The 25283-nt window shown below is 38.7% G+C and overlaps 1 protein-coding gene across 3 annotated transcripts in view; it reads right to left on the bottom strand.

Annotated features, from left to right (window-relative positions):
- Positions 1 to 25283, bottom strand: part of LOC111509258 (glutamate receptor ionotropic, kainate 2) — a 65194-nt gene that overhangs the window by 5384 nt on the left and 34527 nt on the right. Inside the window, exons 11-14 of one of the 3 annotated variants that reach the window (XM_074180226.1) lie at positions 17625 to 17762; positions 11157 to 11590; positions 6866 to 6984; positions 68 to 223 (exon numbers count right to left, since the gene is read on the bottom strand). In XM_074180226.1, coding sequence (XP_074036327.1) covers positions 68 to 223; positions 6866 to 6984; positions 11157 to 11590; positions 17625 to 17762 — 847 coding nt within the window. Of the gene's footprint in view, positions 1 to 67; positions 224 to 6865; positions 6985 to 9130; positions 9320 to 11156; positions 11591 to 17624; positions 17763 to 25283 lie in introns of those variants that run through there. The other 2 variants (XM_074180227.1, XM_074180228.1) reach the window with 2 other exon arrangements.

Raw genomic sequence — 25283 nt, 5'->3', positions numbered from 1 at the left:
TTGTGTTTGTTTTTACTTGTTAGTAATTGAACCAATTTTTCAATACAGATCAATACAGAACACTTACATGTTCCTCAACTGAAACATTCCGAACATTCCATAAAAACTCGACCAGCCCAAAGGCCAGACCTATTGATACGCCAACTACCAGTACCAGGAATATACCACGAGTTTTGATCAGATCCAAATCACCTTCTTTCTCATCCTTTCCTTTATTTCGTAACTGAAAAATGAGGACATCTTTAGTTTGTTTCTCGAATTCATTTCATTTTTGGATATTTTTACGATGGGAAACTATTTATGTTTCGGGAACTGGCAACATTAATGTCAATAGTTAAAATATGGCAACACCATAATATAGTTTGACTTTTTTTAGCATAAACGTACAACATTTTGATGTACAAGTGCTATTTGTTTCGTTTATAGTGGGAAAAAATCGATTTGACCAAAAAAACGGATATTTCAAGAAAAGGTTTTCGTTGGATTATTTTTCACAACTTTCGACGTGGATTATCTCAACAAGAATGTGTCGATGAACTAACTCAGTTCATTATATGGCGATAAAGCACCATTAAAAACCACATTATTTCGCTGGTACAGATAAAGTAATTATGGTTGTAGTTCGATCGTCGACGAATTACGTATAGGTCGTCCAAAATCGGTTGTTGTCCCACAAATTATGGATGCAGTTCTAGAACTGGCGAAATTGCCATCTGACATATTGCGATATAGAGGTATCCTTGTACATTAGTTCCACTTCAAAACATTTGATTTTGCACACTTAATTGTAACAAAATATTGTTTTTGCTGGATACCCCTGGATAGCATTCAAAATCAATTACATAAGTAGGCAATCTAAGCACTTAAACCAATGGTCGCTTTTATTTTTGTATAATAGCTTGATTTTACCTCATTTTACTTATTGTGGAACCATCTTGTACTTACTAAACCAAAATGAAATTGGAAGACTTCAGAAACTTCAAAATAGAGGAATGAGAGTAATATTATCTTGTGATAGAAGAACACATATAACATTAATGTTGAATACATTAAAATGGTTATCAGTAAAAAATTACTTTCGTTATTTAGCATTAATATTTATTTTTAAAATTAGAACTGGTGATATTCCTGTATATCTACGTGACAAATTAAAGTATAACTTTGAATATCATGAATACAATACAAGAAATCGCAATAACTTTCATATACGTCAGACTAGTAATGCCAATTCAAATAATACAGTTTTCATTAAAGGAGTTCAAGCATTCAACGAACTACCGGAGGATATTAAGAATGCTACCTACCTCTCTAAATATATTTAAAAGAAAATTAAAAGTGCACCTTTTAGACCTACAAAGTGTTTAGTATAGGAACCTGCTAATACAGTTTTTTTTTCTTCTTTTTATTTTATTTACTGTGCTGTTTTTATTTATATGTTTCAATGTACATGATTTTGAATTTTAAATTTTAATTGTGACATTTAAATTTTTGAATTAGATTAAGACTAATATTGTAACTGCATTAGCTTGTGCTAAATAAACGATACATATACATATTAATCCAGTCATTTGAGGTTTGTTAAACCTCATCTGCAGGAAAATTCCTACTAAGCTGAGTTTTGCTATACACCTTCATTATGACGCTTCAAAATGAATATGTGAAAAATCAACATTGATATCGTGCCGGCTAAAAAAGTTATAAGGGTCAAAAGTTTTTCGCTAATATCTCGCGACCTATGGCTCGAAAGTCAATAAAGTTCACTATAAAAATTATTCCTCATAAAATTATCTACAAAAAATGTGTCCTGCATTTTTCTGTAAAGGACTAGAGCGCTGAGAAAGCGAGTAGAATGCACTCACATAGGATATTATATACCCTATACTTATAAGGCGTCAACTCTATTGATTTTTATCAATGTATTTGAGTTTTCTTGAAACTTCTAACTTCTACTCGGGCGTGCATCATGTTGTATGGCAAACAATGATACATTCAATATTATCATTAACAACTAATGGAATTGAAAAACCGACGTGTTCGAAATGCAAGGAAAGGAGAAAATGCATAAAGTCCCTATCAATCCACAAGTTTTCCTATATTTTAGTAATACATTTAAAAAGATTCTCTTCAACGGAAAGTAGAGGCAAATTGAATGATGTCATCGAATTTCCTCTAGAAGGATTGGATATGGACAATTTTGCAGGAGAAAATGTGGCTACTTGTTATAATCTATATGCACTTTTAAATCACAGTGGAACTACTAACAGAGGACATTATACAGCATACTGCAGACACCAGTATACTAGCGCGTGGCACAAATACAACGATTCACACGTGTCACCAATTTCACCAAAGTCGCTTGTGAGTGGAGAAGCATACGTCCTCTTATACGTAAAGGATAGAACAAAATCGCACCTTTTAATATAACCGAGGAAAAGTTTCTTTGTGCAATTATTATTAATTTTTTGTTAATTTCTTGCATAGTAGAACTTAATATTGTGATTTTATTAACAAATATATTAATTATTTACCAAACAATTTTGGTCAAAATACTGATATCATTTTTTATGGTTACTTCGATACCAGTAAAAATATCAAAGCGATGGAACAACTAAGACGAACCGCAGCCGTTTCTATATCTTGTGAAGTGCACTTCAATGAATTGATAAAGGTTCCGATCAGTCAAGAGAATTTTTAATCTTATCGATTCAACAAAAGAAAATTAATTGAAATGCTCATTGAGAATTTCGAAAAAGTTGGTATTTCTACAAGACAATAACGTGATGATGCTGACGTCTCAATAGTTGAAACAGCAATTGAAAAATCGATAAATAATACTACAATTATCTTTGGTGAAGCACGCACACAAATACTTGATCAACCCACATCCATTTTTTTTAAGAAACCAGGGAAAACAATGTTGAAACAAAAATATACTCGACTGAGAGCCTCAACAAGTATCCACATTACAAGAAAAATATTCTGTTTCTACATGCTATGACCAGATGTTACACAACTTCAACACTTTTTGAGAAAGGAAAAATTAAAGTCATGAAGATGTTTGAAAAAAGATCCGATTCACACAATTCTGCAGAAATATTCCAACAATAAAATTGCGCTATAGAGATGTCCTTGTCAATGCTGGAATACATTTCCTACTAGCAATGTACGGTGCTCCAAAATCAGCAAATTCAATTGACAATTACAGATACTGCAGCTTTGCTAAACTAACAAGACAGAGCACAGCTGTGAAATTTCAATTATTAGCACCCACTTCGTCAGTAGCTCAACATCATATTTATCGAGTCTGTCATCAAATACAAACCTGGCTAGGAAGAGAAATTGATCCAGAAGAGCGGGGTTGGGAGTTGAAAAATGATATATTACAACCATTAACAACTTCATTGCCACCAGCACCCGATGATCTACTAAACACAATCTTTTGTAATTGTACAAAAGGTTGTGGCGGCAAATGTGGATGTAAAAAAATTGGATCGAGATGTTATAAGGCTTGTGGACATCGTCGTATTCAGTCATGCTTAAACGCAGAGTCCACTAGTGAAGAAAATGATGAAGACGTTGATTTGCATACAGCAATAAGTCCACTCGATGTTTTGTCAGCAACTCTTGATGATGTTGAAATTAAGAATATCGACGACGAATGAATATAAAAGAAAATCATATACAAACATTTTTTTCCCCTATTTTTCAACGTACAAATAAAAAATTATTGAGCATAAAATAAAAAAAACCTTATATTACAGTTCATGGATTATGCCTACGGGTGAAATCATGTAAAGAAACGCGCCTTGCATTCTACCTCAAAGATGGTGCGGAAACAAGTGCGTCATCATAATGTAGTCGCTTTCTCAGCGCTCTAGTCCAAGAACAGTTGACTTTACAGAAAAATGCGATGAACATTTTTTGTAGATCATTGTATGAGGAATAATTTTTATAATGACTTTTATTGACCTCCGAGCCATAGGTCGCGAGATATTCCCGAAAAACTGATTTTCGTGACCTTTTGACCTTTATAACTTTTTTAGCCGGCACGATATCAATGTAGATTTTTCACATCTTCATTAAAACGTCATAGTAAAAGTGTATACCAAAATTCAGCTCAGTAGAAATTTTTCCGCAGATAAAACCTTAAATGACTGGACTATATGAGCCGGAAACAAATCAGCAATCGACCGTGTGAGTATTCTAGGGCGAGCTGAATCCAAGAAAAGTTCTTCGTGGAAGAGGCACATCAAAGCAAATGGTCGCCTGTTTCTTTAGCCAAATGGGTCATGTGACCACTATTCCCCTTGAGCAACGTAGAACAGTCAATTTTGAGTGGTACACGACCATTTGTTTTCCGGAAGTCTTCGAGGAAATTCGCAAAACTAACCGGCGAAGACGAATCATTCTCCATCATGGCAGTTGTCAAACAGGTGAATTTTTGAGCAATCAAAACATCCAATTGATCCTCCGTACAGTCCTGATTTGGCATCAAATGATTTTTTGTTCTCGAATATCGCCGAAGAAGCAGGGAATCAATCAATTAGAAAAATATTTTCTAATGATTTCACAGACAATATAAATTGTAATAGTTATTGAGAAATTGAAATGAAAAAAAAACCATTCCAATTTATGTTAATAATTCGAAAACTATTAAAATAAATGACAAAGAAAGAGGGGGAAATGAACAACGAAAAGTCCCAACTACGAGAGCTCTATCCCTATTACTTATAATTCTATTTTAACGCTGAAAAAAGTGCCCCGTGTACGCCCGTTACGGCATCGGCACATCGCCCCTAAAGATAGTATACAACATGATGTGTTTTATTGTATCAAACTAGCAGACCTGAGACCAACCTTTTATAGCCTTAGTATTGATAAATGTTATGTTGAGTAAGTTATCAGCTCTGTTATATCAATTTTTTCATAATGTCAGGTGTTGACACTTGGCATATTCATGCTCAGTAGTAGATTTTGTTTAAAAAATACAATTGGTGTATATAAATACAGTAGAAAATATATCTTCAAGGTGAACATCACCTACATGGGAATTTCCACAATGAAAATCATTTCATAATTATTATACAATGTGAATTGAGTCGAAAGGCAAACAGGAGGTCTGCTGCAAAAACAGTGGACCTGGCAACGCGGAACAAGGCGCTTCTCTCGTGCGATTTCTTCATCATCTGCAGTTAATTGCAATATGCTTCTACTGTGATATAACATTTATTCATGCGCTCACATTAACATATCACACACCTAACCTAACGAACCGAACGTTGTCGATTTGTCGATAATTCCAGACATTCGCATAGGACATGCCTGACAGTTTCATCTTTCTGTTCACACATCTTGCATAGAGGTGTGTCCACTAGCTCTATATTGTGGAGGTGTTTCCTTAGCTGACATTGGCCAGTCAGAAATCCTACTGTTAAGCCTAGATTTTTCCTAGTCAACGCCAGATATATCTTCGGTGCCAGCTTCCCAGGGACGGCCAGGGTGATCCTAGCAAGACTGTATCCTTTGCATTCATCCAATCTTTTTAGGGATTGAGCATGGATGTGACGTTTGGCTGGTTCCGCAATTGTCGAAGTCATCAGACCGTAGGTGCCACTGGGTCCTAAAATTTTTAGTCAAGCCGCTTCCTTGACTAAAGAGTCGGCAATGCGATTACCTTCACTCCTGTCGTGCCCTTCAACCCATCTCAGGATGATGTTATTATCTACCGAGGCTATGGCTGAATCTTGGTGGCACTCTAGTACCAGCCCTGAGGTAACACGTTGTCTGATCAAGGCTAATAGGGCTTGTCTGCTATTAGTGCAGATTGTTATGTTTTTACCAGTAATTCCTTTCCTGGTACCAGCCAATTCTGTTTGAACCACGCTGGTATTTTTCCATTCCCCACTTATTCCTTAGGCTCAGTGATCTGGAGCCTTCTTTGGTTTTTGAGCTGTTTGTATATATGCGTATTGCATTTGTAGCATCTGACTCAGTGTTCTGATCTATTTGTATTCTGTAGGGTTAATTAAACACAAACCTGGCTTCAATTGCATCACTGGTTGCCTGCAGCAGAGGTTGCGCAGTAAGCGCTTCTCGCTTCAGCCTCAATTGACCCATTACTACTTTGAGGTTTACACCAGCCGTGCGCAATCGTTACATGACCATTAATGCAACCTCCTTTACGTACAGGTTCAGAGGGGTCAGACCGGTAATTATTTCTATTGCCACGGTTGATGTTGTTCTCATGGCTCCTATGATGTTTAAACAAGCGAGTCGCTGTATTTGATATAATTTTTAGATGTTCGTAGCTTGTAGAACTTTCGGTCCCCATGCAATGGCTTTGTACGTTAACGTAGGTCTTATTATTGAACTGTAGATCCAGGTAACCACACGGGGTGAAAGACCCCATGCGCGTCCTACTGTTCTCCGACATTGCTCATAAGCCACATATGCTCTTTTTGCTCTACTCTGTAGGTGAGAGTTCCATGTTAGCTTCCTAGGTAGTACCAAGGTATTTCATCTCTTCAGAGAAGTTTAGTTTGCTTTTGAATATTTCGGGAGGTTTTAAGCCCGATAAACTGCGCTCTATCGCACAGTGTGTTCACAAATTTGCCGGTCTGCAAGATAACTATGTCATCTGCATATGCAATTGGGTAGAATCCATTATTGTTGAGGTGATTGATCAGGGTATCCACAGCTTTCATTGAACTCTACAACTTTATTTTCGAAACATTGTTTTGTATCTCTAATAGGAAATCCGCTATCATCCACCCACCTATCGTTTATACACCCTGTATGAACTTATTATTCATTAGTAATCAGATTTCTGGATGAGTAAACCGTAAGTTACCCTACTTTCACTTACTTCTTCACAAGAAGGTTCTTTCCTAACTTCCTTCCACCACTTCTGTTTTAGAGCTGTCAGATTTCCGACTTCTTGTAATTTCAGTACTGCCTTATTGATAGCTCCTCTATAAGGCGCATCTGGAATATTTTGGAATCAATATCTTTGAGAATGATTAAATTTTTGACATTTAAAAGGAATGAGAATAAATAAATGAATGAAGATGTTTATTTATATGACTTTCAACTAAGGTGAGTCGAACAAATCTTCGGATGTTAGAAAATCTACCTTAACCATTACTTTCAAATACTTCATCTCCCGGGGCAGAAATTTTGCGACGGCGATTGAAAATTGGTTTCTGGGCACTCTCTAACTTCAGTGGCGTTATGAAATTGGTATTGTATTTTCGAAAGAATATAAAACACGTATCCTTTTTACCCTGCAAGTTCTGATCCTAATAACTGAAAACCAATCGGCTTACTTCCATCATCATGTGGGTTGTAGACTCCTGAACATTCCAGAGGGTATGTTAAACCGATTGCATATGGAGCAGATGCTTTAAAAAATATCTTGGCCAGCTAAATATTGACGGAAAATAATTCCCACATTCATAAAACACTTCAGTTTTTATTGAGACCAATAATCTATCTACATATTGTTCATTGAAAAGTAAGTTATTAGTAGAATTTAGGTCTGACAAGAGTGTGCCGCATATTTTGCTTTGAACTATAGTTTTTTCAAGCACTACAGGAAAATCCTCAAGGAAAATCCTCGAGACGCTAAAAATAGTTCTTGAACAGTAAAGTTCGAGGTGTACTGAGTTGAACCTCAAAACGATGAGCAGCCACAGTTCGTCACGTATTTCTGATACATACCGCTCTAGGAGGAATCAAATGTGCCAAGTCACTCGAACACTTCACGTGAAAGTATATATAAAAGAGAGACAAATCTCCAACCTTTCTCCGATGTTCAAGGCTATCAAGGAGCACGTGATGTCCGCGTCTCCAATCAGTCGGATGGCTCTTCTCTGGATGGAATCCAGCAGCTTCAGGGTATGCTTATGGGCGGAGCTCAATACATGAAAACAATACTCCAAAGAAGGTATGGTCTGAGCTTCATGAGGCATCAAAAGTTGCTGAGGTGTGTACAGTTTTCTGTGTACAGTGGCCATTATTATATTGTGCAAAAAAATTCGCCATTTTGAAATACTCAAACGCGTCAGATTAAGATATACAGTGTCACCATTTAAGTGCGCACCATATGGGAAACTTTTTTTTGGAAAAGTTTCAATGAAGTTTAACTTCGGCACTTGTTTGTGTTTTAAATTTAACTCAAAATTATGCGGCCATCTGCGACCCACTGACGTTCAGTGTTTGTCAAATTCAACTTTTTTTTTGAAAAAAATTGAAAACGGGCATTTCTAGATCTAATTTAACAAAAAATCACTTGAAAAAGTTGTGTCTACGGCAATTTTATATCAATATGCCAAAATTTATGCAACTAGGATAAAGTTAACGTTTCGCTTATTTTCGACACATATCCCCTTTATTTAAAAAAAAAGTTCGGTTAATTGTCATCAATTCATGTATACATAACAAACTCATCATGGAGTTTAAATTTTCTGATAAATTTTCACTCATACGGACATTTTTAGAGATAAATAAAAATGTGCTATGAAAATTTTAACATGTCTCAATCACTTTGACCCACTGAACGTCAAGTGGGCCCAAATGTGATTCTTCTGGAACTTCCGATGTAACTGCGAAAAACCTTCTCGCTTATTCTGAGAGCCTCCACGTATTGTAGATGATCCGCCGACCGCTGATCAGGTGGGATCCTTCTAGAAGATATCTATGAACCCCCGCAGCCACTCAACATAGACACTGCAGCCCTAGCGCAGTTCGAAGCTTCACACAGAGAGCTTCTACAGCCTGAGCTCACTGAACTGCGCAACCCGATAACCACGGATGACTTTCGAAGAGCCACAAATAGGCTGAACACTTATTGGTGGAAAAAACTAACAAGCACCCACCCCCATCTGGCCAGAGTTTTCAACTCATGTTTTATATGGATGATCTTGAACTTTATGCCCCTGGAGAGAAGAATCTCCATGAGTCCTTGAGGGTGATGGAAGAGTACACGCATGATATCGGTATGAAATTCAGGAGAGACTAATGTGCAAAGGTCCTTTCAAAAGCGGATAATGCGGGGGACTACGAAGAGGATGTGCAGCTCGTAGATGAAAGCATCCTACGCCATTTGGATGCCGGAGAGACGTATACTTACCTCGGGGTGGAACAACGGCTCTCACAAGAGGTCACAACAATGAACTCTCTCCGCGACAAGTATCAGCACAAACTTCGACAGATCTGGTCATCGGAACTGTCGGGGAAGAGCAAAGTAGCTGCAACAAATATGCTTGCCGTTTCAGTTTTACTCTACTCGTTTGGAGTCGTGAAGTGGCTTCGGGAGGAGCTGAAAAATGATGCATCCTTATAAGAGTTTGCATCCCAAATCGTCCGTTCCACGGTTGTACTTCCCCCGACAACAGGGAGGCCATGGACTTTTGAGTTTGGAGTGTCTACATGACAGAATGGTAATGGATGTCGCCTGTAGAGTCGTCAGGAGTTCGGATCCCCTTCTCTGCATGGTCCGTGACCATGAGAGAGCAGGAATTGGAGCATTTCTCTTTAGGGCAGCTGCTCGAGCAGCTGATGAACTCGGTTTAGTTTTCGACACTGAACAAGGTGACCACAACCTGTCACCAAGTTGGAACCCGTTCAGCAAGAAGCTCATATAAAAGCCGCAGAAATCACCTCACTTCTGCGGAAACACAAGGATAAGCGCTTGACGTTCGCTTTCCTCAGGTCGGGTGGGCTGAAGTCGTAAACTGTCTTCAACAGCTTAGTCTACTGCAGTCGAGTGATGGGTATAGAGGTTCCCGACACAAGGTGCAGGGCCTGCCGCGAGGCGCCCGAGACCCTAATGCACTTGCTATCAGCATGTCCAGCATATGCGATCTCGGCCTATATCCATCGATATAACGCGGCCCTAAGAGTGCTATATTACCATATACGGCACTCTTACGATATCGACGAGACACCGGTGTCGCCCTAGGCTCCGGGGGATTTTGAATCCGTTGTGGGGAACGAGAAGTGCCAAATTTATTGGAACTATTCGTTCCCCACCCTCAGGCTCATACAAGCTGATAAGCCTGATGTAGTCCTTCTCGACCACCAGAGCAAAACGATATTTGTCGTGAAGTTGTCAGCTCTTGACGAGAGAAATATCGTCAGAAAAGAGGAGAAAAAACGGATAAAATATCAAGATTTTCTCTTCGAACTCCGCAGACTCTATCCAGATCACTCTGTCAAGATGGTTGTTCTGATTATTGGAGTCCTTGGTGGAATGATGCCCTGTTTACTCTCGAATCTTAAAATCATACCGGCTTGCCGCACTGAGGCAGAAATCTTAGCCGCACTGATGCAGAAGGCTGTCATTCTTTACTCACTGCGCCTGCTCAGACATATGATTCTCGGACCCAATGTTTACTTACACCACGGTGTGGGGAGTGGTCATTGGCGTCATGCTGGCGCGCCCTCTCGAATGTATCGGGGCTTTGGGGGATAGGGTCTGACCAGCGCACACTACGGTGAATATCAATAATAATAATAATAATAATGGTCTTCTTTGGGTGAAATAGAATATAACAATCAAGAGGCGGAGTTCAAAACGGCAGTGCAGAACACGACAGGTTTGTTCTACCACTCAACCTCCATGAGAATAGTTATCATTGATTGTAATAATTTGCGCCTGTTTGGTAAGATCGCTCTTTGGCCATTGCAATATAATCCCATCAACGCTGTATAAACAAAGTTTATGGATCGAGAGTTCATGATTAACTTGGCCGAAAGCTTTGAAAATAACAGTGTTCAAAGAACCATTTTATGAATCCTTTTCCAGAGCATCCAACAAAAAAAATCAACGTATGTAATCAGTCCCAGTTCCGCTGACTTTTTGAATGTAAACCCGAATTGTTGGGTTCCTATTATTGGGGAGCAGTCAGATAATCAGAAATGATGCTCTTAAAAACGCTAAGAACAGAAATGAGACAATAATTACTGATGTCATATTTTCGTCACGATTTATATATTGAGTTATCATGAGAGGTTTTTCAGTAGTCCGGAAAGTCGTTTAATGTTATAGAATCATTGAACATATAGAAAACAGATATACTAAAACATTTGTTATGTTCCATTTCATCTAATTACCAATTGAATATTTGATAGAAATATATGAAAATCCTACTTACTCATAGGCATTGCAATTCCATAGCTTTTACTATCTAGCCAGCCACCAACCTGCTTCAGCTTACATTCTTCTTCTATCTCATATTCTATCTGAGTAGATTCCATCAAAAATGCATATAATCCGTTCTTTGTTGTGAGAACTCTGAGAACCCCGTCTTTATTATCTTTCTCCAAGACACTAGGTCTCTGTGACTTCATATTTATATACATTCTCGACAGAATAGAATCATTAGATTCTCTCAAGAAATTTTCTGTTGAACCACCTTCTAACATTCCATACTTGATTTTATTCTGTTTTGCCAAATCTTCGGCATTTTTGATAGGTGGATCCATCTTATCTTTTGTCAAGAATGCGGTTAGATTAGCGATATACGAATTAGTAATGATTAGAGCAAAAAACCACCACATGGCTAAAGCCATTCTAGATGACCATCCTCTGGAAAAAATATGAATATTACTCATTGTAGCACATATTGTTCAAGGCAGGTATTGAGACATAAAACTTAAAAAGATGATAAAGTGTTTGTACAAGATAGAAACTATTTCAGTAATAATAATGATTTATTTTCGCAAGAAACATATCGGGGAAACAACAGTAACAACGGCTTTGGCAGCGTGAAGTTGCTTTTGGGCTGACATTTTGTTGCTGTGCCGCTGTTTCTAGTTTCAAGAATGGAAATTCGAGAAAAAATTGCAAGATAGCGCTCCTAGGGCGCTGGGGGATTGGAGGGTATCATCTCGCGGAAGTTATTCAAAAACCACTACTTGTGGCAGTCAGCGGGGTCTTCCTAACATCAGTCTACAGAGAAACTTCAGTTGCTAAGAGGCTCACTAGCAACTTCAAAATCGATTTTTGCAACATCAGAAGACCCAACGCAAATATAAACTCAGTGCACCAACATCTTAAAACAAATAGTCCTCTTACTCTTGCACTCAGAAAGCAAAGTCAGTGCTTCAACAAACTCCGTTAGATTTCTATATCCCGGCTATGATTTCCATTCCTGATTCAGACGTAACTTTGGAATTTTTCTTTTTCCCAGAAGCAATCTCTCCTGTCAACGAGAGGCAATGCTGGATCCCCTAAACTTTGATGTTTTGTGGTTCAAAATAATATCACAGAAGATCAAAAAATTTATATGCTGCGTTTATAGACCACCAAGTGATACACTATCACAAGAGCGTCCGCCTCCGGAAAGGATTTCAGCTCTCCGATCCTTCCCGGCAAATAACGGTCGGTACGTGCTGTAACGGACTGGCCAAGTGAGCGCGTCGTCGGCCAGCTCTTGCCAGCATCAATTTGTACAAACGTGCTCTAGAATATCCAGAAATTCTGAAAATTTGCCTGGAGTCATTCGGAAGCTGGGAAAATTTCTCCTCTTCTTCTTTCAGGTTTATCTAAAGAAATAAAATGAATACGTTCAAGCCAGTCTTGAATATACCTACACAGTAGGTTGAATAGACTGACGCCTATCAGAAAACAACTACTCCCCTGGCTAATATCACGAAGGGCGTTGGATTATATCCGACAGGAATCAGTGCAGGAATCTTCACAGAAAATTTCCTGCATATGCAATGGGCCATACAACTGAAAGAGTCGACCTTCAATTTTGGAACTGGCATACTTGCAGACCGGTTTTGGGCTCATTAGCCACTCATCAGTGCAAGATAGTGACCACTTTCTGTTTTGCTGTTCCATCAGTTGACAGCACAGTGTCAGACGGTACCTATGAAAATGGACGGGGAAAAATTGAGTGGTTTGTTAAGACAGGCTTTAGAATATCCAGAAGTTCTGAAAATTTGCCTGGAGTCATTCGGAAATACTGGAAAAATGTCTCTTCGTCTCCTTTTAGATCATTCAAAAGATGATGAAACTGTCCCAGATTTGCCCTCTTTTGATTAATGGGATGGACTCACAACATTCTTTTTTGTGACTATTTTTTTCTACATTCAATAATGCGGCCACTATAATGACGACCTTTTCGTCAGAAATGCTAGTGATAGACATGTTTGTCACCGCTCGATTTCGAGTGAAATTCTCTTGAAATCGAACAAACATCACCTTCAGTATGCTGGTTGTAGCTGGACAAGTGGCCGATGCTCCTACCCGTAGCCATTAGTCGACGGACAGCGCCGTATTGTGCTGTGCCGGACAAGTGTCCGGCACACCACAGCACAGCGCAGTGTTGACCAAAAACAAGAACGTCTTAATGATTCTGAGCAATGTTTGGTCATGTTTGAACATAACGAACCAAAATTTTTGCGTCCATATGAGACAGTGGATAAAACATGTATCCATCACTTCACTCCGAAATCAAAACGACTTTATCTGAGTGGAAAGCAACTGGTGGACCTCTTCCGAAGCGCCCGAAAGCACAACAATTGGTTGGAAAGTTTATGGATTTGGTATTTTGAGACGTGCTTGGTGAAATATCAATCGACTATCTTGAGAAAGGAAATACCATCGACAGTGAATATTATATAGCGTTATCGGAGCGTTTGAAGGCTGAAATTGCAAAAAGTGACCCCATTTGAAGAAAACAAAAGTGCTGCGTTATCAAAACAGTGTTCAGTGTTAGAAACAATGAAAACGATGGAAAATTCGCATGAAATGCAATAAAAGAAATTAAAATCATGTGGTTACCAATATTCGATAAAATACACTCAAAAACTAAAATGTAATGCAAAACGTGATGAAATGTAGAGAACGACAAAAAACTATGGATGTTAACGAAGTAGATTTTCAAAATGTTCACCGCGAGCGTCTTGGCAACTTCCCAATCACAAATAAAACTGTCTTCTAACATTATTTAACATATCAAGCGTTACCAACCTAATCTAAACCTAATAGGTCTTTTGAGTCATTAAAATCTGTAAGTTAAGTTCTGTACACATTGCTCTTTACATATCTCCATTAAAGGAAACTAATGATGAAAGATCAGGTAATCGCGCTGGCCATTCAATCGATCTTCGCCTTCCTATCCACCATAACTGGCTTGATCTATACCATGCTAGTAAACAGAACTGCAACTATGACTCTTCAAGGCGAGCTATCAGGTTCAGGGTCACCAGGGGCTGCCCTCAAGGTGAGGTACTATCTCCCCTCCTTCTCTGGTCGCTCCTGGTGGATAGTCTGCTTGATGGCCCTCGACAGAAGAAAAGTTGATCTGCAAGCTTATGTAGATGACCTTGTCATCCTGACAAGGTCCACGTTGGGAAAGGTAGCTTGTAATATCCTCCAAAGCGCGTTAGACGTTGTTCACAGTTGGTGCCTGAGGAAGCAGATGTTTGTCAACCCCAGTAAAACTGTGTCAATCCCCTTCACCAAGAGAAGAAAATTGGACGATGCAACTCCACTTTTCCTCAATGGTGTGGTCATTCCATTTGGAACGGAGGTGAAATATTTCGGCATTGCCCTTGATAAAAGACTCACCTGGAACGCTCACTTGGAAAAAGGTTCATACAAAGCCAGACTGTCTCTAAAGACATGTCGAAGGATTTGTGGTTAAACATGGGGTTTAGGTCCCAAACAAATCCATTGGATTTATGTGATGATTGTCAGACCAATGATCACGTATGGTGCAATTGCTTGGCGGCCGAAGGCTTTACAGAAAACGGCCCAAGCGAAGCTCTCTGGCTCACAGAGACAGCCTTGTCTGGCTGTCAGTGGTGCCATCAGTACCACACCGTCAGCGGCCATGGAGATCCTTCTAGATCTACCTCCTCTCCACATTTTTCTGGAAAGAGAGGCTAGATGGACTGCATACAGACTTGTGCACATTGCCAATCGCACAAATCAATTCAATGCAGAGTGCAACAGACTGTTGGTTGACATTGGAAGTAACATCATTCTGGAAATGACCCCTGACTTTATGCCTTCAACTGTCAACTACGAACTGCCTTTTATAAAGTACTATTCCCGAGTAGAGAGGACTGGATCCTGCGGAAGAAGAAAATATTAAGAGCAGATAGTTGTTGGTTCACAGATGGATCAAAAACACCTTCCGGTTCTGGTGCAGGTGTTTTCAGTCGCAGACCCAGGACAGAGTTATCTACCTGCTTAGGAACTTATGCGACTGTATTTCAAGCGGAAATCTACGCTATTGAGTTGTGTGTGGAGAGATTGGATAAATCCAACCTCACTCACAAGTCAATAAAAATATTCTCGAAGTCATGCGGCGTTTCAAGCTCTTGGCTCCCATCGAGCAACGTCTAAATTGGTAGCAAACTGTCAAAAAAGACTCTCCTCGACAGGAAGACTAAACAGATTGTCTCTGGTCTGGATTCCTGGCCATACTGGCCTGGAAGGCAATGAAGCTGCTGACTCTCTTACAAAGGAGGGTGCTGCAAGCGGCTTCGTTGGACCACAACCTGTCATTGGCATCGCTTTGGGCTTTGCCAAACAAATACTCAACACCTGGATGGCAAGAAGAGTTATGGACTTCTGGCAGAATCTTCCAGGATTGGTTCACTCCAATGCGTTTATTCACCCTTCGAAGCTTGATTCCAAACAGTTGTTGGACTACAGTAGGCATGAACTACGATGTCTAACAGGCCTTCTTACAGGTCACTGTCATTTGAATCATCACATGCAGAGACTTGGACTGTCGGAAGACAGTGTGTGTTGCCTCTGTCTGAAAAATGATGAAACTGCAGAGCATATACTTTGTGCCTGCCCCGCTGGGGACCGAATCAGGTTCTTAGATTTCGGCAGATCCGTACTCTCACCATCTGACCTGAAAGACCAATCACCATACAAACTAATCGGCTTCGTTGAGAAGCTGGGTTTATTTGGCCGAGTGTGAATAGGTGTGAGCCACAATAAACCCTTATGGGTAGACCTACCTACCTACCTACCCTATCCACCGATTGGGAAATATTGTATCGAGGTATTGCCGAACATTAACTTGGTAATGTGGTGGTGCTCCATCCTGCTGAAACCATATCGTATTGACTGGAACTTGAGGGTTTTTTGCATCAGGATATAAATTTGCCGAATTTGGAATGACATCATTTTGAAGTTGTGCCAAATAAGTACCAAGTTGCCCTCAATGGAAAAGACTAATGATACGGTTTCCAACAATTCCTGCCCAAACATTAACCTATTGAGTGTATTGTATTGTGTATTGCGTGTATTCTTCTCTCATCCAGTGAGGATTTTCCGTTGACCAGTAGTGGCAATTTTGCCGATTAGCATGACCGTTAAGAAACACGTAAACTCATCAGAAAACATAACGTCTTCTGATTGGATGATATTGTTATCCAACATGTACATCATTTGCCCACAAAAATAAGTTTTTCTATCAAAATCGTCCTCCACGAGCTCCTGAGTAGGTATTATTTCATAGGGATGCATTTTATTTTCTTTTGATATAGTTACTATCGATGTATGGCTAACATTGAATGTAGCGAATACCTATCTACTCGATGTATGTGGTTTTTCCTCAAACTCAAGCATCATATCTAATTTGAGTTTATCACTCATTTCATTGGCAGCTGCTTTTTCCATCTGCCCCACATGATCAAGCTCGCGAAACTGCTTATGTGTTTTGTTTATTGTTCCTTGAGATATGGGCGGCAAATTAGAAAATTTCTCATGAAATAGGCAAGCTACTTCCTGTTATATTCGTGTTTTATCTCCGTAACCAATTATTTGTAATACTTTTATTTTATGCATTTCCGTCAATCTATCCATTTGTCAGACTTGAAGTTAACAAACTTCAAACTTAAATTGAAATACTGACAATTAATGTTGTAACATACAAAACAAATTGACAAGGCGTTTCAAACTAACGTTGCCACTGAAATTATTTACAGTTTTTCAAAGGATACCATCTAAAAACAACATTGCAATGATTTTTCTCACTTTGTTATTATCAATACCTCAACATGAAAGTTTTGAGTATATGGCAATAAATTTTGAGTGTATTTTATCGAATTTCGTAACCACATGATTTTAATTTATTAAATCTCAATTGTTACAATAAACTTGGAAGCGATAACATTTTTGAATAGAGAATGAAGATACCTTTCAAACGATATATCACAAGCATATACTTCTCATTTGAAAAATTGAGGATTGTACCTGTCATTCGACTGGGGTTGGAGGTAGGGGTAGCATTTGTCCGTTGAAATATGTTAAATTATAATTTGAATCCGGCGTGTTTTTGTTAAAAATATGTTGAAATATGTACCGTAACCGAAATAATGAATTTATTCCATTGAGCTTTTACACACTGTATAATTGTTGCATAATCAGAAGATAATTCAACTGCTCCGCTCAGAGGTGAATTCGTTAACAAATTGTAGAATGGTTCGATGTACTAGTCAAACTGATGAAATTACTGTGTAATGAAACGCCTCTGCGTATAAAATTTTCAGTGTGAAATTTGAATTACTATCAACATGGATTATATTGGAGTCATATATTTTGATATTTTTCTATTCTTCATCCATAACATTAATCAACTTACTTTGGCAGAATATCACAACCTTGGTTCATTATAGCACCCAGAGTAGCCCAATGACAATTTTTGATATCCCAAATATTTTCAAGTTCAGAAGGATGTTCTTCACACGGATGCGGATTTTCCCAGTCACCAGGAGTCATTCTAAAAATATTTTAATTTACAATACACAGGACAGTAAGTAAGAAAAATCTCCCTTGTTCTATTTTACTATGGTTTCATATCTTTTTCTTCAGTGAGAGTTTTTCAATAAATATGATTAGACAAAAATGATGATAAATGTTTTCTACTAGTATGTCCTCCATGGAGCCGTTGATTAGTCTGGACAAATTTTATGAACTTCAATAAGACCATTTCGAAACAAATAATATCTAGCATCCGGAAAGGTTTCTTGACGTGGTTGAAACTTACTACGAATTGCTGCTTGTAACAATAACTTGATGCATTGCACCAAAAAAATAATTCGTAGCCAATGTAGGTACTGTTATGATGTATGAATATTTATATGTTTAGACTTCAGAAAAGTTTAGGTATTGATAAAAATATAAGGTGAATGCCAAATTTCGCGGGCTATGCACATTCAATTAGCGATAGATGAAATTAATTGAAGGATTTGCATCAAATTTTGTATAAAAAATTTGAATTAAGTGCCCAAAAACACTTAAAATGTTGACAGTGGCATACGGTGATTGTACTCTGAGTGAGAAAGATGTTTACAAGAGGTACACGCTTTTCACAGAAGGTCGACAAAATGTGAATATCGACGCCTCAGCTCATCAACAATAGAATAAAATATTGAGAAAGTGAAAAAAGTTTATATGGAGAAGTGTCGAATCACTATTAGAGAAGTTGCTGAGGATGTCGGCATATCGTTTGGCTGACGTCATGTCATTTTTTCTAAAATTTTTGAGCATGAGGCGTGTGGCAGCAAAGTTCGTTCCAAATTTGCTGAATTTTGTCCAAAATAACCGTCGCATGAGATAAGCATGGCTCAGGAACTGTTGAATGAAGTCAACGGTGATCCAGATTTACTTGAAACATTCACAACTGGTGACAAATCAAGGGTACATGTTCATGACATCGAAACCAAATTCCAATCGTTCTAATGGAAGAGTCCAGGAGAGCCAAGACCGAAAAAGACACGCCAAGTTCGATCAAATGTCAACATTTTCCTCAGTGTTTTCTTCGATTACCGTGGTGCAATGCGTCAGAAGTTCTTGCCACATGGTCGTACGGTCGATAAGGAGTATTGTCTGGAAGCTATGCGCCCCGCCTGCGAGGAGCACTACGGTGAAAACGTCCAGTATTGTGGAAAAACAATTCATGGTACCTTCTCACTCGTAATTGCTTGTTCGTATTTTCTTGGTCGAAAACAACAAGGTAATTATGCCTCAACCACCGTATTCAGCAGATATGGCCCTATGCGACTTTCTCCTGCTCCCAAGATTGAAGAGACCCATAAAAAACGGCGTTTTACGAAGATGAAATATGAAAATCGAATCACTAAGAGAGCTCAAGTTCATACCAAAAAGTGACACAAGTGTATTATATCTGAGAGGGACTACTTTGAAAGGGACAAAATGAAAATTAATAAATAAATAAACAATTTTGGGGAAAGCTGAAAATTTGAACAAACAACCGATTATATGAATTTCTGTTAAATCAATAACTGAATGTATGAATGAAAAACGTGAAATTAATACATATCTGTTTCACATTATTTTCTATAAGAAAATAGTTGATATATGATATGTCAAATTTTATGTCTTATGTCCTTTTTTTAAGGACAAAACACAAGAACTACAGGAAAATCCTTAAGGTGTTCTTAGGGCGGTGCCTGTGCGAAAGTAGCGATTTAAATTGGATTTGAATCGCTGGAGATTAAATCCATTTGGGAAAACGTTCTCAGGAAGTTTATTCCACATAAACGCAGTTCTTCAGATGAAATCATTCTCAAACAGTGGAGTTCGAGGTATACTGAGTTGAACCTCAAAAGGATGAGCAGCCACAGTCCGTCGCGAATTTCCGATATGTAAGCTCTTGGTGGAATCAAATGCGCCAATTCACTAGATGAGAGACAAATCTCCAACCTTTCTTCGATGTTCCAGGCTATCAAGATTTCACGTGATGCTCGCGTCTCCAATCATGAGGATGGCTCTTTTCTGGATGGAATCCAGCAACTTCAGGGTATGTTTCGGGGCGAAGCTCCATGCATGAGTACAATACTCCAAAGAACGTCTGATCTGAGTTTTATAAATCATCAAAAGTTTCTGAGGTGTGTACAGTTTTCTGGTTCGGAAGGAACAGTGTTCCAAGCTTTTGAGAAGCAGCCTTTGCAATTTCAGCGACATGATTGTGCCAAGACATATTGGTGTCCATTTCAAACCCCAATAAACTTATTGAAGCAGAAAGTGGAACTGTCTGACCTGACATTATTATATCCGGTTCGGAGACATTTATCTGCTTGCAGAAAACCGATGTCTGGTTTTGTGGCATTGAATTGAACCTGATTACTTTGACCCCAATTTGTAGCCGATGTCCTGGAATCCAAATGGAATGACGAGCTGAGTGTGCTGTCGACAGCAAAGCGAAATATTGGATTCTTGGTGTTTTTCAATAAGTCGTTGATATACAATAAAAAGAGGGTTGGACACGATATGGATCCCTGGGGAACACCAGCGTTAATGGTGGAAGTATTTGAGAGATATCCATCGACGGCCACAACGTTCTTTCAGGAAGCTGGAGAGCCATACACAAAACTGATCCGACAAGCCATAGTATCGAAATTTGGCCAGCAAATCCTCATGCCACACGCGGTCAAAGGCCTTAGGAATATCAAGCGCAACAGCTTTTGATTCTCCATGTTTCTCGATTGCGTTATTCCAAATATGGGTAACATACAATATAAGGTCGCCTGTTGATTTCATTAGGACCTCATCAGGACCAGGCGCCTTGATGATATTGAGCTGTTTCAAAATTCGACTCACTAGACATTGTCGAAAAGTAATTTCCGGCACTCTGGATTCTAGTAAAGGAATAGTGGGTGGTGCCTTTCCCAGAAAATCGACTGCGAAGGGGGCGAAAATTGTTCAGCTAGTAGATTTGCTTTTTCTATGGCTGTTGTTGCAATTGAATCATTTGCTTGTGTTAGTGGCGGAATTGTGGATTTTGTAAAGTTCTGATTAACAGCTTCAGCTACCGATTGATGATTACTTCAAATGTTATTGAAATTATTTCAGTAAGAGTTCACAATTTCGGTGTTCCAGAAGTTTCATTATTGAAATAATCTCACAATGAAGTGTTAAGAATAACATCATATATGATAAAAATTCAACAGAAGAAATCAAGTACGAATATTAAATCAAGATCAAACTGTGTAGAAAACCCCATATAAACTTCCAAATGGAACTAAGGAGATTTTTCTTTCATTGAATATAGAGTAATAAAACACAATGTCATTCAAATTCGAGTATGTGCATGATAATCTCGTAAATGATAGTAGAGACAAAGTCAGTTGAGTAATGCCAAAGTTGACAAAGGTGAATATTCTGGAAACTATAGAATGATACCAACTCTATACTCTGTTCATCTAAGCAAAAGAGTGCCCCAAAACATTATCATGCATAGTGCGCGTAATCTCCCAGACAAGGCTGCTTGTACAGAGTCGCACTAAGGAACGGCCGAAATTTTATTTTTTCTTGATAATATGCTACTGGGTACAGAAATATTTTTCAGGTGGAGTGTGGGGACACAAATTATCAGTTTCTTCAGCCGTATCAGTACTTGACATTTTCAAAATGTTCAACTTCAAAATACCGTATATGTACGTTCACAAAACAGGCGTTAAACCTCACCACTCCAATCCTGTAGTGATATACCTGAACGAATTCCGCCAGCCGATTGCAGTTAAATCTGATTGGCCAGTGTGAGGAGGCTCGTTTATTTTATCCAATGAATGCAAATATGCATGGTGATCATGCTTCGATCACGCATCTATCATTGTTTGGGTTTCTTTGTTTGTTGGATGGACAGAGTTTGTTTTTTTATTCTTTTTTTTGTCTGTAGGTATCTTTCTTATTTAGATCACCTTCAACTTTGAAGATATAGATACAGACCTGTATTTTTGTACAAATTTTTTATCAAAGTTTATTAAATATTCTAGAATTCTTAATATTATTGAGAGTTTTAGCAAGATGACGATTATCAGAAAACTATGTTTTTTATTATGGTCCAGATAATCGATCTCCTGAAAGCAATATTCAGTCTTTAGTCTAGAAATTATCGACACTTTATTATCACAATACAAGTACCTGAAATATATTTATATATAACAACTTGTTCACTTCCAGTGAATTCTGAGCACGTCGTACAACCTCCAAAAGTTTGAGAAAATTTGAACTCTTGCCCGACATCCATTTCGTTTCTAGTAATGTTAAATGAATACATGAATACTGTAGAATATTTTCTTCTGCAGGAGAAAACTTATAGTACATTAAAATAAATGAAAGAATGTGAGTGGTGAATAATGTTTTAATAATGCCCAAAAGAAAATAACGCCGGCCGCCACTGGTAGTCATAAACCAATGGTGACATAGCTACCAGCGCGCGAATATACGATGATTCCCCGCCACTCTAGAAGCAGCGTGAATAATCCTGGTGAAAACAAAGAGTCTCGATTACAACGAAATCGAAAAGCTTGAGAAAATGTTCGAGACTTTGCAAGCGAGCCCGACAGAGAATGAAAAACGCAGAAGAGAGGAAGATGAACGCAGAATTGAGGAAGAACGATTACGCCGAAATGAAGATCGTGAATTACTACTAGGTATTCTGGAAAAACGAGAAATAAACAGAGAGGAATATCGTAAATTATTGGTAAATATTCAGAAGAAACAAGAAAAAGACCTTCATTTATTTGAAGATTTGAAATCTTCCCAAGTGAGTAAAGGGAAGGTACAGGAATTAATTCAAGAAGAATTTGAAAAAGTATTTCAGGAAACAAAGGAGGGATTGGAACAAATAGTCGATGAGAAGTTTGAAGGAGTTGAAAGGAAATTTTAAAAGAAGCTTGAAGGAATCGAAAAAAAAATTGAAGACGTTTCCCGGAAAGAGTCACAGAAACGCAGATAGCCTCTCACAGCCTCTGACATCCGGATGCAAATTTTGCCAACGCTAGAAGGACCAGGATGCCCAGCTACCAGAAGAATTTCCCATCAGATGTGATAAGGTAGCAGGCAGATACTTCTTTATGGACAGCTCTTATAGGGAGATGAGCTCCCCTACCTCCCGCCGCTTCGGGTTCCCTCTGACCCGGAGGGTAGCAATCTGTAAGGGTCCCTTGTCCAGGGATACGGAGAGCTAATCTGAGGAATCACCTGACCATAGTGTGGTACGATCGTTTACAGCATCTAGGGGTAACACTACCTTCCTGACAAGGCAAGACATCATCGTAACGCAGAAGGACGATCCCGTTTTGAAAACTGTACGAGAATGGATTGCCAAAGGAGTGAGGCCGGAATGGTAAGAGATTTCGAAGCACGACCAACAGGAAAAGGTTTACTGGGTCCAATGGGACTCCATGAGCATTCGAGATGATCTATTTATTCGGAAATGGGAAAGCCTGGATGAAAGAACTCACAAATTCTAGATGATCCTTCCTAAGACGTATAATCCGTGTATCCTCTTACAGCTTCACGATGATTGCGCAATTGCCGTCGAGACGTGGAAGAGTGGTGAAAGCGCTGTGACCTATGCTCTTCGAGAAAGGGTCCGAAAACAAGGTAGAGAGGAAAGTTGAAGCAGTACTTCAGTGGGTGCCCTTTTGAGAGAATCGCAGTGGACAGTTTGGGACTACTCTCTATGACCACATCCGGTAACAAGTACCTTATGGTTGTGATGAACTACTTCTCCAAATGGCCTGAAATAGTAGTATTACCCAACCAAGAGGCTAAAAGGGTGGCAGAAGCCTACTGCAGAACGTAATTGCCAGACACGGAATACCCCAAGAACTACAATCGGACTAGGGCCGCAACTTCGAATTGGATTTATGGAAGGAAATGATGACTCTTTTGGAAATGAAGAAGACAAGAACAACTGCTCCTCACTCACAATACGATGGAATGGTCGAAAGGCATAATCGCACCTTTCGATGTTTTTCTCCGAAAACTGGGATAAATTGTTTTTGTGTTGGTATACAGGAACTCCCAACATGACGCCACAAGTTACATACCATCCATGTTATTAACTGGGAGCAAACTGAAGCTTCCAATAGATGTATTGTGTGGCAGTCCTTTTGATGAATCTCAAGAGGTATGTGAATGACCTGAAGGAGAGACTGGAAATTGTACACGAATTTGCCAGGACCAAATTATAGCTTTCCAGCGAGAGGATGAAGATAAGATTTAACAAAAAGTCGCTGCCAGTGAGCTTCAAGGAGGGCGATGCAGTGTGGCTCTACCAACACCAACGTCGGAAAGGTTTGTGTCGCAAGTTGCAGAGACCATGGCAAAAACCTTACTTGATAACCGAATTTTCACCCAGAAGCAAGCCTAAAGTTGTCCACATAGAGAGAATGAATCCTTACATGGGTCGTGATATCCTCTCTTGGAATGTTGTTCGGGGCGAACAACCTCAGGGAAGGGGGTAGTGTTGTAAATTATACCCGAAAGAAAATAACGTCGGCCGCCACTGGTAGCCATAAAACAATGGTGACGTAGCTAAGAGCGAACGAAAGTACGATGATTCCCCTCTACTCGTGAAGCAGTGAGAATAATGCTACCGACTTCGACAGAACTTTGTCGAAATTTCTACGGCATTCGATTACGATATTTAAACGCTAGCTGCGAGCATATCGACACAGTCAGGTAGAAGCTACAGTGTGGTACGCGAAGTGATCTAGTAAGGCGATAGATATTCAAATGATAGTAAATTTTTTAATTGAAGTGTTTGTTATATTTAAAGTGAAATATAGTTTAGTTTGATTATTCAGTGTAGTCAATTATTGGTGAACCCACGGGGAAAAACGTAACAACAGTATCCGGCCATGACTTCTAGGGAAACGATCAGTAATGCAAAATACGAATCAGAGTACAAGAAAAATGCGGTGATGTTGATTTATCTTCTCAAATGGAGTCTCATAAAAAGTTCCTGAGAGAAAAATTGCAAATTCCTCAATCCAGCAATGAAAAATGTTGTTTTCATTTCAAAAGGTACTACAAAAGATTTGCTAATGGTTTGTTTCATTTTTAATTTCTGAATCATATTTGATTTTATCTCTCTCATCGTTTTCAGTTTGAAAAATACTGGAGACATAAAAGTAGGTATTTAGCTAATGTATTGTATTTTGAAAAAATTTTCTAACGTTTCAATCCTATCCTTCTGATTTGAACTTTTCAAGACGTTTCTGAGAAAAGTAGTTGCAAATAACAAACGTTATGTCGTTCTTAGTTCCTAAGATACTGGAGAAATACAATTACATTTTCATTGTCACCGGTAGATATATTTCATTTAGGTTAATGTTCTTCATAACAGTATATCTTTTCATCTAAACAACTTCACATTTGACCTCCAAATGAGGAAAAGAAATACATTAACAAGATGTCCTCGACATCTGTTCATTTTTTGAATACCGATGGCATAGCCTACAATGTTAATCAAATAACATAAGAG

This window comes from Leptinotarsa decemlineata, unplaced genomic scaffold (genome assembly GCF_025532065.1).
Source record: "Leptinotarsa decemlineata unplaced genomic scaffold, Ldec_3_MD MMD2_tig00026294_RagTag_RagTag, whole genome shotgun sequence".
NCBI lineage: Eukaryota > Metazoa > Arthropoda > Insecta > Coleoptera > Chrysomelidae > Leptinotarsa > Leptinotarsa decemlineata.
The sequence above is the reverse complement of the archived record's forward strand: the minus strand, read 5'-3'. Positions and strand labels throughout refer to the sequence as shown.